Source organism: Oreochromis aureus, linkage group 5 (assembly GCF_013358895.1).
Source record: "Oreochromis aureus strain Israel breed Guangdong linkage group 5, ZZ_aureus, whole genome shotgun sequence".
In the NCBI taxonomy this organism is placed as follows: domain Eukaryota; kingdom Metazoa; phylum Chordata; class Actinopteri; order Cichliformes; family Cichlidae; genus Oreochromis; species Oreochromis aureus.
Genome location: NC_052946.1, coordinates 4,153,449 through 4,167,173, shown reverse-complemented (window position 1 = coordinate 4,167,173; position 13,725 = coordinate 4,153,449). Strand labels below are relative to the sequence as shown.

Sequence of the window (13,725 nt, the reverse complement as noted above, 5' to 3'; positions counted from 1 at the left end):
GAAGCCACCTTTTGAAAAACCTTAAATTACTGAAAAATATTCAAAACTTTTCTTCTGGCTCTTTCTAACAGTATATGCATATAAATCGATTTTGTATACGTCTACAAATGAATTTGTACTGACATGACAAGAACCGATGTCAGTGTCTGGACAGAGGAGGAAAGAAAAATCTACACTCCAGCGTGGTCACAAACCAAAAACACATCAGCATGGTCCTTTGAAGTGATGCATGGTCTACGCTGACAGACAGCAGAGGGCCATCAAGACCTCAGCACTGGAACATGTATCAGTCAGTAGCCTATAAATATCCATCTACACAGATGCAGAAGCAGTCTATACTCTAGCTCTGTGGTTTGTAGCACGACTATAGTAAAAGGAAATGTTGGTTGAATTAGCACAAGGGCAACCTGCTAGTCGTGAGAAAATGACTGTTGCTGTTGCAAAAGTTGTACTTTTGAAGTGAAGAAAAAAACAAGATTTTTGCAGCTCAAATGCAGCAAAGGAAAAATCACCAAAACTGAAAGGTATTTCAAGAAAGCATTAGTGTGGTTTGTTATGATGACAGTGATGCACAGCTCTTCCCTTCTCTCTCTAACTGCTGCTGCCCCCGACTCCTGCAAGTGCAAATTCCTCCCGTTTGGAGCCGCTGTTCTCAAACTCGGTGAACTGGGAGTTTCTACACAATGTATTCTTTTGACTCTTTGTGGTAGCTCCACAGCTTTACTACCAGGCCCTCTCACGTCCACTGAAGTCACACAGAAGAGTGGGTGGGTGTGTTTGGACAGAGGGACACATGGCTCTTCATGACATTTTAACATCAGTGGCTTTAAATCCATACTAAATGTGAAAAGTGCACAACTTTTAGTAACAAAGGAAATTATAGACACGTCTCACAGTGACAGACTGAATTCACACTCATGTTACCTGTTGCTGCCTCAGTTTACAAAGTGATTTTAACAGAACAGGATGTATTTTTAAACCTGGGTCAGGTCTGGGCTACACCAGAGTTCTTTCATCTCTTCGTGAGTGCGGTATTTGAGCAGTTCTGAAACTGACTTTGACCTCTTACCCTCCTGTGTGAGGCACAGTATTGATGCTTACTGCTCTACAGAGACTGATACAATATCATTCTTCATTTTACCACAGGTTCACACAATTCAGTGCACAGTATGTATCTCACTGTGGTCAAGTGTATACTTAATATAGAATATAAGACAACAAGGATTCCTGTGTAGTAGGGCTGGGCGATATGGCCTAAAATCCATATTGCAGTATCATTTGAAGCATGTGCAGTAATGATATATATCGCGATATATTCTTTTCTTCTGTATACCGTATTTTCCGCACTATAATGTGCACTCAAAATTCTTTAATTTTCTCAAAAATCGACAGTGCGCCTTATGTATGAATTCTGGTTGTGCTTACTGACCTCGAACCGATTTTATGTGGTACACGGCACTCAAAAATCTGTCAAAAACTGTTTTAGTCCGACTTTGGTAAGCTACGAAGCCGCACCGCTTGATGGATTGTCGGAGCATTACGGCTACCGTAGTCAGGAGCCTCGCGGAGTAATCTGGGTCCAAAACTCCGTCTGCTTCAGGTCCCAAAGTCAAACGAACACTGCGGCATCACTGAGAGTTAAAAACTGTCTAAATTCTTTCATCTTTAATAAAATGATCAGTGTTGCTGCTTTACCAGGTGTAACAATTAAGTTTAACATCCAGGCATCCATGAAAACAGAATTTAGTAAATTTAACAGAGTTAGAAGTTAGCAGGAAGTTAGCTCGCTAGCTTCCACCTAAACATGATATAGCATGTTCTGACTGAGAGATTTCTGAAAAGTTAAAACGTACAGCTCTGCTATCACTTCCAACATAAATGAAGACAGAAAACTAAACAGCAGTGACTTTTTTAGGGTTACTGAAGTTGGGCTAGCTGGTATATAATGATGTGCCACCTGATCACTAGCAACACAGCTATGTTAGCATAACATAAACACAGTGAAGCTGGAGAATGAACACTAACTTTTTTCCACTCGATAAAAGTTAACGTGAGGGTTCCCGATGGTTAGGGACAAATGCAATCGCATGGCAGGATGCTGTAAACGGACCAAACTTCAGTCAGGAGAACAACTGAGATAATCCATCCACAATATGAGGTTAGTCATTAACATACTGCAACAACATGGGAATAGAACAGCTGTGAGAGGATTCAACATTAATGAATCAATGGTACGGAAGAGGAGGAAGCGTAGTTTTTGGCTTTCCTCATATTCCAAAACGTGTTTCGTCTCTTTGCTATTACTGTCGCCCAGCATAATTTGGAGATGATATTGCTTGCAGCCGCTGCGATGCTTACGACCAAAACAGGCTTGATGACACCATCAACATGCACTATCGCGGCACAGCGGTATAGTCAAAATCTCTACCGTTGGCCAAATTCATATCGTTTCTACCGTATACCGTTTCTACCGCCCACCCCTACTGTGTAGTGTGATTAATGCAAAGCTATTTTTGCAACCAACAATCGTCAGTCCAATAACCGACGATAGGCGATATATTCGCGCATGCGCAGACTTTTTGATGAGCAGAGCAATGTAATCATGCATGGCGCGTTTAGAACACAGAAAGAAGTCCAAACATGGACGAATTAATTCCCAAATTGCACACTGGAGGAGAAATGGACTTTTATCTCAGCGAGGAGGTCGTAGACGGAGAAGATGATCCACTGGTTTGGTGGAAAATGAAAAACGTTTCCCATTGATGTCACACATGGCCCAGAAATATCTGTGTGTACCAGCCACAAGCACACTTTCATAACGCGTCTTCAACACCACTGGTAATGTTGGTAACCACTTGTGCACACTGCTAAAACCTGAGAAAGTAAACATGCTTGCTTTCCTGTCAAAGAATTTATAAGTTTTGTTTTTGTCTCTTCTCGTTTGTTTCAGTATTAATGTAGCTACTTTTTGGATTATTTATTTATTTATTTAGTTATTTGAGATGTGCCGAATCGCACAAAAGACTTAAGTTTACGTTGGAGATTTTTTTTTAATGTTCGCTGGAAGAGACATTTTGATTTTTAACTAATGTGTTGTTTGGTTGAGTGTGTAAGACAGATAAAAACTGGAACGGCCTGTAAACACGGTTATAGTGGTTAAAGAAGCCAGTTTCTCTTTGTTTCCCTCCCCACCATTGAGTTTTTTTATTTAAATAAAATGCTTTTTTTCTGAACATAGGCTACTGCCGTTCTTTCTTTCTGTTATGAGTTTGAGTAAACGAATCACTGCTGCATTTGGGCGCAATCTGAGGAGGGTGCGGTTAAAACAGTGCTATTATTTATTTCTGTTGACTGCTTCTGTTGGCTTCAACCAACATTATCAGCAAAATTACTCATGGACAAATAAATAAATAAATAAATAGCCCTTGTAAAAACTATCGACAACAGGGCAACCTATCATAGTCGATATATTCGTCCAATTGCCCAACCTTAAAACCCACAATAAGCAAACTGGAAATGAGCATAGGTTTCAGTAAAATAGTATATGAACTGCTTCTTATAAAGTGCTTTTCTACTCTACCTGAGCACTCAATACAATATGCCTCAGTCACCCTTTCACAATAGAACTTTTTTCTATGCTTTCAAACTGATATTCATACACATTCACTTGGGGTTAGTATCTTGCCCAAGGATATTTGGCATGCAGTCAGGGATCAAACCACCCATGTTCCAACTAGGAAGCAACCAGCTCTACCTATTGAGCTACAGCCACTTGTTATCAAAGTCCCAGACAAGTGAACTGTGCAAGCATTTAAATAGTTAGTAAGAAGAAAAAGACGGTTAGATAAAGAAATACAAAATAATACATTTGTTTATGATTTTTTTGTCCTGACTTTTTTTTTAGTATAACAAACAAAAGGGAGCTACTTTACAATGAACTACATTCTTGAAGAGGGTTTTAAAAAATAAGTCCTGGCAAAGATTCCAATTGGAAAACGTGAGCATAAATGGCATAAATTTTGGATGTTTAACTGTATTTTCACAAGTTTTACAGCTTTTCCTACTGATAAGGACCTGATACATGGCCATTCACAAAAGATGAAAGTAATTAAGTTTTAAACAATTAAATAACAGAAAAATTACTGGGTTTTATCAGCCCACTTGAGATCAAAGCAGGGTGTATGTGGTTCAAGACGAGCTTGACATCCTCATTCTACAACATGCTTTGCTCTTCTGAGTCGCAGAGTAACCTTAAGAAATCGAGCTGAACATACTTAAAAAGCCAGTGATATTCGTTTTTTTGAATACAAAATGCTTCCTCTCTGTTTTCTTAGGCTTATATGTCTTCTAATACCAAGAAACTTTTGGATATCTTACTTTATGTGTAATACAGAATGTAGCTCTAGACCCAGCTGTCTTAGCTAATTATAGGCCAATCTCCAACCTTCCTTTCATATCAAAAATCCTTGAAAGAGTAGTTGTCAAACAGCTAACAGATCATCTGTAGAGGAATGGCTTATTTGAAGAGTTTCAGTCAGGTTTCAGAGCTCATCACAGCACAGAAACAGCTTTAGTGAAGGTTACAAATGATCTTCTTATGGCCTCTGACAGTGGACTCATCTCTGTGCTTGTCCTGCTAGACCTCAGTGCAGCGTTTGACACTGTTGACCACAATATTTTATTATAGTGATTAGAACATGCTGTAGGTATTACAGGTACTGTGCTGCAGTGGTTTGAATCATATCTATCTAACAGTCTCCAATTTGTTAGTTATGGAGTTCCACAGGGTTCCGTGCTAGGACCAATTCTGTTTACATTATACACAGTTCCCTTAGACACTATTATTAGAAGGCATAGCATACATTTTTACTGCTATGCAGATGACTCCCAACTTTAACTACTGTAATTCATTATTATCAAAAGTCCTAAAAACTCCCTGAAAAGCCTTCAGTTAATCCAAAATGCTGCAGCAAGAGTCCTGACAGGGACTAGGAAGAGAGAGCATATTTCTCCTATATTGGCTTCCCTCCATTGGCTCCCTGTTAAATCCAGAATTGAATTCAAAATCCTGCTCCTCACATATAAGGTCTTGAATAGGAAGGCTCCGTTTTATCTTAATGTCCATATCAGCCCATTAGAGCTGCAGTCTGCTCTCAGACTGCAGCTTTACTTGTGATTCCTACTATATCTAAAGGTAGAATTGGAGGCATAGCTTTCAGCTGTCAGAGCCCTCTTCCAGGTTCCAATTTGGATTCAGGAGACAGACACTGTCTCTTTACTTTTAAGATCAGGCTTAAAACTTTCCTTTTTGCTAGAGCATATAGTTAGGGCTGGATCAGGTGACCGTGAATCCTCCCTTATTATGCTGGAATTGGTCTAGGCTGCTGGGGGATTCCATTGAGTGTTTCTTCTCCAGTCACCTTTCTCACTCACTATGTGTTTATAAACCTCTCTGCATTTAATCATTAATTAATTATTTAATCATTCATCTTTGGCTCTCTTCCACAGCATGTCTTTTGTTCAGTCTTCCTCCCCTCAGCCCCCATCTTGTCGTGGCAGATGGTTGCCCCTCTCTGAGCCTCATTCTGCTGGAGGTTTCTTCCTGTTAAAAGGGACTTTTTCCTTCCCGCTGTTGCCAAAGTGCTTGCTCGTAGGGGATCATATGTTTTCTGTTTTCTTTATATATATATATATTTATATTATTGGAGGGTCTACCTTACAATATAAAGCACCTTGAGGCAACTGTTGTTGTTATCCGGTGCTGTATAAATAAAAGTGAATTGAACTGAACAGTAATATACTGGAATGATGTGAGTCTTGAATGACAGATGAGACAATGAGATCTAACTCATATTATTCCTGCTCTTGCCTCACTCCTTCCACAACTGTCATTTACGTCTGTGGTGTCAGAGCTGCAATTAAATCTTAAATGTTCTGTCACCTGCATGCTCAGCAAATTTCCTCAGGCTTTTATTATGAAGCAGTTGCAGGATGTATTGATTTGGCTTGTGTTATGCGGAAGACTTGCTGACAACTGTTTCTGTACTATGCAAGTCCCCATACATCCAGCTATGTAAAGCCGGTGAGCTGTAGTCCTGTTTTAACTCTCTGTTTAGCTTTAATAGAGCATTTATTTTACCACAGTCAATCCAGCATTAAGAAGTTCATATAAACCTATTGTACAGCAACTCCCCAGTACCCAGTGTGGCCAGAAGGGGCCTTCCCCTGTGGCTAGTGTGGGAATGACACATAATGCAACTGTGGTTCTAAGCAATGACCACAGCTAACCATGGTTTTAGTTAAAGCTTTAACACAGTCAACCCCAGGACGCACTGATGAAGCCATTCTGTGAAAGAAGACATATAGTGTAGTGTTGCTACACTTTTATATCATAAAGCAAATCTTTACAGGTGGCATGTTCTTGAAATCAAGTCTCCATCACCAGCTCGCAGAATCTCTTTTCTTACAGTGCATCTAAATATATAAACATATATTTTTATTAGGTAAAGTGTCTGCCGCCGTGAGGATAACATCTATCTAATAAGCAGAATAATATTTTGTGTCTTGTTCTATATAATAAGTCACACTGAACATCGTCCAACAAATTGCAGATTTGCTGCAGGGCATGTTATATATTTCAATAAGTTAAATAAAGCTCAAAGTCATCAAAACCTGCTTTTAGTCTTGAGACTTGTTTGCTCTGAGGAAAACTGCAACCATTTGGGCACCAGTTTAGCTTAGTGGGTCAGCAGGCTGCTACATACCACATAACAAGAAAGCAGCGGCACAGGTTTGAGTCTGACCCGGCGCCTTTTGCTGCATCTTCCCAACTCTCTCCCTCTCCGCTTTCCTGTCTATCTCCACTGTTCCTATCCAATAAAGGCAAAATGCCAAAAACAATTATATATAAAATTTCAATCATTTAAAAAAAGGGAAAGAGATGGATTTCAAGGGCATTGGAGGGCTGTGTAAAGTCGGTGTGTGCCAAGGCAGGGAGGAATGATTAAATATGATAAGTACATGTATATACAATCATGTTGGCTAATAAGTAATTGCTATTAATTCATCAGATTTCAAGAAGCTGCAGATAGTTGCTAAATTATCAAGTTGCCATACATTCTTTATTTAATTTATAATGCTACTTTATGCTGCACACTGCTGAAGCTCCTAACTCATTTTCAATGCTCTGTGTTCAATGACAATAAAGATCTAATCAGAAAATGTTTTTTAAAAAGTTGGCAAATAATTATTTGATGACCTGCTGAATTTGTAAGTTTGCTCACTTACAAAGAAATGAACAGTCTATTTTTTATTGTGGCTTTATTTGAATGGAGAGAGACAAAATATCCACTTAAAAATCCATAAAAAACACATTACATAAAAGTTATAACATGATTTGCATGTCATTAAGTGAAAAAAGTATTAGAGTAATTGGTGAAAACAGTAAGAACATGTCTTGTCATCAGGCTTCTACATATCTCTGGAAGGATTTCGCCGCTCTTCTCCTGTGTTAGACTCTGTAAATCCTTTAGGTTGCTTGGCTGCTGCTTGGCAACTCAAAGCTTCAACTCCCTCCACAGATTGTCTATAGGATTGAGGTCTGCAGACTAGCTCTGCCACTCCGTGACCTTAATGTGCTTCTTCTTTAGCCACTCCTTTATTGCCTTGGTAGTACCCATCTGTGACCCATCTTCAGTGCAGAGGGAAGGAGGGGCACGTCCAGGACTTTACATTACATTGACTCGTCCACTGACTTCTTAATGCGGTGAAGTCATCCTGAGCCCTAAGCAGAAAAACAGCCCCAAAGCACTTTACAGTTGGTATAGTATTCTTTGTGTCATACTCTGCATTTCTCTTCTTCCAACGCTGATGGGCTGAGTTAGTTTCATCTAACCATAGTACTTAGATTGATAGCACTGAATCATTGAAATGTTCACTGGCACAGGTTCACAGGCGTGTACATGGGCCTTCTTGAGTGAGGGGAACCTTGCAGGCACCGAGAGACTTCAGTCCATCCTCATGAGGCAAGATCTTGTATGGCGCTCCAGACTGAGGGCAATAGATGGTCATTTCATATTTCTTCCACTGTCAAATAATCGCACCAACAGTTGTCACCTTCTCACCAAGCGTCTTGCTTCCAGGCTCGTGCAGGTCTACATCTTGTCCCTGATGTCCTGATAGCTCTTTGGTCTTGAGCTGGTGGTGGAGAGGTTGGAATGGAAGAAATTGATTCTGTGGACAGGTGTGCTTTATACACATAAGCTGAGGTCAGGAGTATCTGTAATTGGTTGATTGATTGTAATCTGTGTGCCCATGTGGCATACAACCAATCCTTCTGGATCAAATACTTATTTCACTCAATGGCATGAAAATCAGTTTATAACTTTTATGTGACATGCTTTTTTCTGGATTTTTGGTTGCTAGTCTGTCTCTTTCCATTAAAATGACATTACCATAAAATTTGAGACTGTTTGTGTTTATAAGTGGCCAAACTTACAAAGCTATTTCCCCCACTGTAAACACAAACACATGATATCCCTTTTCCTTTCCCTAACCCTTTCCTGATTTCTTTCCATTTGTTTAAGATTGTCATACTAATTTAAACATTAGACAATGATAACACAAGTAAATACAAAATGCAGTTTAAAGGAAAAATGATATCCAAATCTACCTGGTCCTGTGTGATAAAGTAAATGCCTCCTATATCTCATCACCAATTGTGCAACCATTGGTAGCGAGAACTCCAATCAAGCATTTGCAATGACTGACAATGAGTCTTTCACAACGCTTTGCCTCACTTTTCTTTGTAGAATTGGTTTAATTCAGCCACATTGGAGGTTTTTCAAGCATGAAGGACCTATTTAAGGTCATGGCAAAGCATGTCGACAGGACTTAAGTTGGACTTTTACTAAGCCACTGTGTATTTTTGATCTTTGTCCTGCTGCACAACCCAGCTTCATGGAAAGAACTGATGACACTCTCCTTCTAGATTTTCTGGTAAAGAGCAGAACTACACTACCATCACACTACCACCACTATGACTGATATGATGTTCGCATGATGTTCTTTTTATGAAATGCTGTGTTAGTTTTATGCCAAACATCCAAAACCCAAACTTTTGTCTTTTCACTCCACTGACACTATCTGAGGTAAGTGACCTTCTGGATGACCTGTCGATACACTCATGGAGTAATTCTTGTAGGCCAAAGACACACATGTGTTACGGATGTCCCTGCTGATTGCTTTGCTACTTGTTTAAACACACTTTAAATAGACAAAGTTCAACATTGTCCAAACAAATACACTGTGTGTATTTTAGTGGCTATATGAAACCATTAATTATCTTCCCTGTTAAACAATTCATGTTTTAAATGTCGCTCAGTTATGTAACACTTTGCGCTGTGTATAACTTTGCAAACACACACAGTGTCAGATTAGTTTTTAAAGTCTAGCTAACCCCAGCAATGCTAGCAGCCCTAGCCTTGGTTTCTTCAGTGCTGGTGTCCACACATCTTGGTGCAGAATGTGGTTACACCTGGTTTCAGTTGCTTAGCCTTATTCCAGTTTGACTGCGTAAAGTAGAATAGAATAGCGCTAGTTAAGACGGCTGTCCTCTGTTTACTTTCCCTCTGCTCATTTACAACTTCACTACACCATGTAAATGCAGCTGTATGGTTAATGCCAGTGTTTCACTCATTCACACGCATTAACTCACCATGGCTGCTGGTCAACGTACAAATTCAAAGTAAAGAACGTTTTTTTACTAATTACCACAAGCATAAAGTGAATTCATGCAGCGCCAAAATAACTGCAAACGTCTTTTCAAGTGGGAAGAACAACTGCTCAAAATTGTAATAAGGTAATATATAATATGTATTACAGTATTAGTTTAAACATCATTTACCAATACCTGATAACAAGTCAAAACAAAACAAATATTTTGTTAAGACAGCTTTTGTTACAATTTGACGGACTTTAAATACATAAATGTTGGTGTTAAGCAACATATCAGTTGTCTTGGAAAGGAATGGCCTTGTATATTTATATAGCATTTTTTAGTCTTACTTACTCAGAATGTCACAATACCAAACATTTTGTAGTCAGCTCCAGTACAAAGAGAATTAGATGATTTCAGCCATAATTATTTATTAAAAAGTGATTTAAGCCACTGACATGGTGTTGATAGACCATTTGTTTAAAATGTTAACATTATATTCAGTTGACAGAACATAGACTGAGATGTTAGGATGATTGACAGGCAGCCTACTGACATTCCTATAAGACATAACATTAGTTACGTCATGTTAGCTTCAGCATTTATATAATGTTAGCCACTGCAAACATTTTAGCCTTTGGATCACAACTGATTTTACAACAGCAATGACAAGTGTCTCAGACAAAGTGGTAAAATGTATTTCATGATAACAACACAAACTACTTCCTGAAATAACTCTTACGGCCCTTCTTATCATTAAGTCAGGGCAGAGTTATTGTGGCAGCTGCACTAGTTGCAATCTTTTGCTTATAGTTTTTGCTGTTCAATGTGTTGTTTTTTCTGTGCTGGTGGGCATGTTGCATTTTCAGAATGTTGGTATTCTTTTATTCTACATACTTGAACACTTGTCTAGTTCACATCCATGGGTAAGAAAACCCATGCAAGCACAGTGCAAAGATACAAACTGTAAACAGAAAGGACCTAACTGAGGTTTGAACCAGTTATTTTTCACTGTAACAACATGTGTTCTAAACCTTTATTTTTACTTTTTTTTTCTCTTTTATCTAACAACTGGTCACCATCTCCTGAGAAAAATATTCCAACTACTGCTTTTTGGATAAGGCATCACCAGCTAGCTTTGTCACTAACTGTGGGTTTATTGTAGCTTATTTGTTGAAAAGAGCTGCTTGCTTTTTGTATAAAGGGTTGATAAGTGCAGTGAGACTGAAGCCAGGTGGTAAACTGAGCTCCCACGAGTATTAATAATGAACTAACACAGACTAAACCAGTGGCTAAAAAGGTACCTTCCTCAATAAAGGCACTTTTATTATAAGGTTGATTTTTTAAAAAAGTTGCCATTTTAAAAATTCAACAAGTCCAAGGCTAACTAACTTGGTTTTGTTCATTTAACATGAAGATAAAACAGAAATGTACAGTGAAAACCAGACAGTGTGGTTTTAGGAGCAGTTAGCGTTTGAACTGTTTCCTGATCAACAACAGCTGGGTGCCATGACTGCAAGCAGCATCTCCAAAACGCTGTCCTGAACACTGCAGTGACTCAACTGTGGCCCAAACCAAAATGACTACAGGATATAAAAATGAATGCATAAAGGTTGTAGGAAAGTAGAGTGTTGTCAGACATGGCAAAGCTAGGCTGCTGCAGCTCTTTGTAGAACTATTGTTTCTGACTCTAACAGCCAATGTATATGTGATACCTATACATGTATGGATCACCATGTGTATAAGTCCCTGAGGATTCAGTGATCACTTAGAGGATAATGATTAGATTTTGTTTCTGTTACATCACATCATGACGTGTGGACTCATGCTAAGACTGTGAATCATAATTATATTGATGATACATGTGAACTTAACACATCCGCTCCTAACAACTGAACATGCACATGAATATTATTTTAAAATGCAAGTATTTATCAGCGGTCTATCGCTAATATTAATTTGCGAAGAAATGCATTACTCGGTCCAACATTTGTTAAATTTTTAAAGGGAACCTGATGTGTATAACCTGATTTATTCCTCATGATGGTCCACCTCAGGGGCCTGAATAATTGGAGTGCCAATGTACGGTGTGTGCACATCCACTTTAAATATACTTATGGTTTGAAAAATGCAGTTGCTCTATTTTTATCAGGATCAAAAACTTACAGAATGTGACAGGTAAGTGAAAATGTGAGATGCAGGTAATAACAGAAGCAGAAATACGATGTTTCTGGTTAAAAAGGGGGTGTGGGGAGAAAACATGAATTTTGCTGGTGGTTTGGCTTGTAGGTCTTGGACTATTCCCATCCCTTAATTCTCGAATGATTTAGACAGTGTGATACAGACGGTGGGCAGCCGGCGGAGGAACATTAAAGGGTTAACGTTCAGGCGCGTAAATACTGTTCAATGCTCTGAAGGGCTTGTTCACCGAAAGAAACGCGATTAACAAATGACGGGTTAACAAAAAGACAGGCAGAGAGCAGCCGAACAGCTCTAAACACCCCAAAGCAAAGGCCAGTCCAGACACAGACTCGTGTAAGAACAGATATAACGACAGCAGGCAAAAACGAAAAGATGATAACTGGGATTTGGTTGAGACCATTACAGTGTGTGTACGGCAGGGAAAGTGATGAGCAGCGGCGGGCGATACGTTTCGCACTATACTCGGGGAGACGTATGAGCTAACAATCGTAGTCTACAGTAGTGACAAACCAGTCAAACGAATACTAATAATTATTTCCCTTCCGCTGCTGAAGCTTAAGGACATCCAGCACGGGCTATTGTCAGCCATAGCTGCCGCCTGGCAGGAAGGCTGCGGGGCTGAGTTCGGGAAGCTCGGACTCGAGTCGTGATTTTCCACCGCGCTCGGTTAACACGGCCGGTAAAAACTGGAGCGACTCGAATGTGAGAATATTTCCCGGCAATACGGGCGAAATGTTGCCCTTAACGTGTCTGGAAGGACGAGCATTTGTCACAAAAATGAGCGGCGAGTTTGCGGAGGCTTCCACCGCTGTCGTCCGCTCCTTACAACGGGAAGGCAGGCTGGGGCTATGCGGGGATGTTAAAGAGCCGTTAAGTGCAATTAATAGCCGAAGCTCACACCAAAATCCTCCCATAAACCACCGTATTTATTCCAATAAGGGAAATCTGTTTTGTGTTATTCGCGAAAAAATGTCACAACCCCGGTCGGCTATATATAACTCCGCCTTCTTCTTCTTCTCCAAGCGGCCTCTCTTCAGATGTAGACGGGCGACTGAGAGCCACAAAGCTGTCAAACGCAACCGAGACCTCGCCATTTTTGTTTGTTTCCCACAAATGCAAACCGCCCCAAAATACAGTACGGCGAACAATCGGGACTTACCTGCCGTGGAACCAGTCCTTGCAAGCATCGCACTCGATCATAAACTGGGTCACGTCGTAAGGTAATCTGCAGATGCAATATACTGGTACAGTCGCCATGTTCAATTCACAACTACGTCGGGATAGACTGGGGGGGCTGCAGGAGGAACAACGTCCTGCAAACAATATGATCCAATATGATCTTCCCCAGAAAAAAAGCCAGGGGCAGTCCCGCCGGACACATGAACCTAAGCGCACAGCTCCATCACGCCGCGGCCGGGTTGGCGTTTGTGCGGGGAGCTAGAAACGATGGAGGCTCGTCGTAGCAGGCTTTCCTCAAATGCATTATTATTGTTATTATTACTATGTGCATGCCCCCTGGTGACTGCGCGGCACCGAAGCGCTCATATTAGGAGCCACAAGAAAATGTAGTCTCGATGTCGCTGCGAGGTAAATAAATAAACAAATGTAAGTTACGTCAGGGAGCAGCTTTAGATCCGATGAATGAGCGTAAAGATCGATCTAAAATGGACCTGCGGATGTTTTTTCCCTGTAGAGGAACGCTCAAATGCCGAGAAATAAACGCTTTCTGTTCCCAGACAGTTTATTGTTAATCGATGAATACAATTTAAATACCGTGTTCATAGCCGCCATTAGGAAAGATATAATTG

The 13,725-nt window shown here is 40.0% G+C and overlaps 1 protein-coding gene across 2 annotated transcripts in view; it reads right to left on the bottom strand.

Moving 5' to 3' along the window:
- Positions 1 to 13,424, bottom strand: part of phf2 (PHD finger protein 2) — a 38,844-nt gene extending 25,420 nt beyond the window's left edge. The window contains exon 1 of one of the 2 annotated variants that reach the window (XM_031731523.2): positions 13,077 to 13,424. In XM_031731523.2, the coding sequence (XP_031587383.1) occupies positions 13,077 to 13,174 (98 nt within the window). In that variant the 5' untranslated portion in view covers positions 13,175 to 13,424. The remainder of the gene's footprint in view (positions 1 to 13,076) is intronic. The other variant, XM_031731514.2, reaches the window with a different exon arrangement.
- Between the last annotated feature and the right edge of the window lie 301 nt (positions 13,425 to 13,725).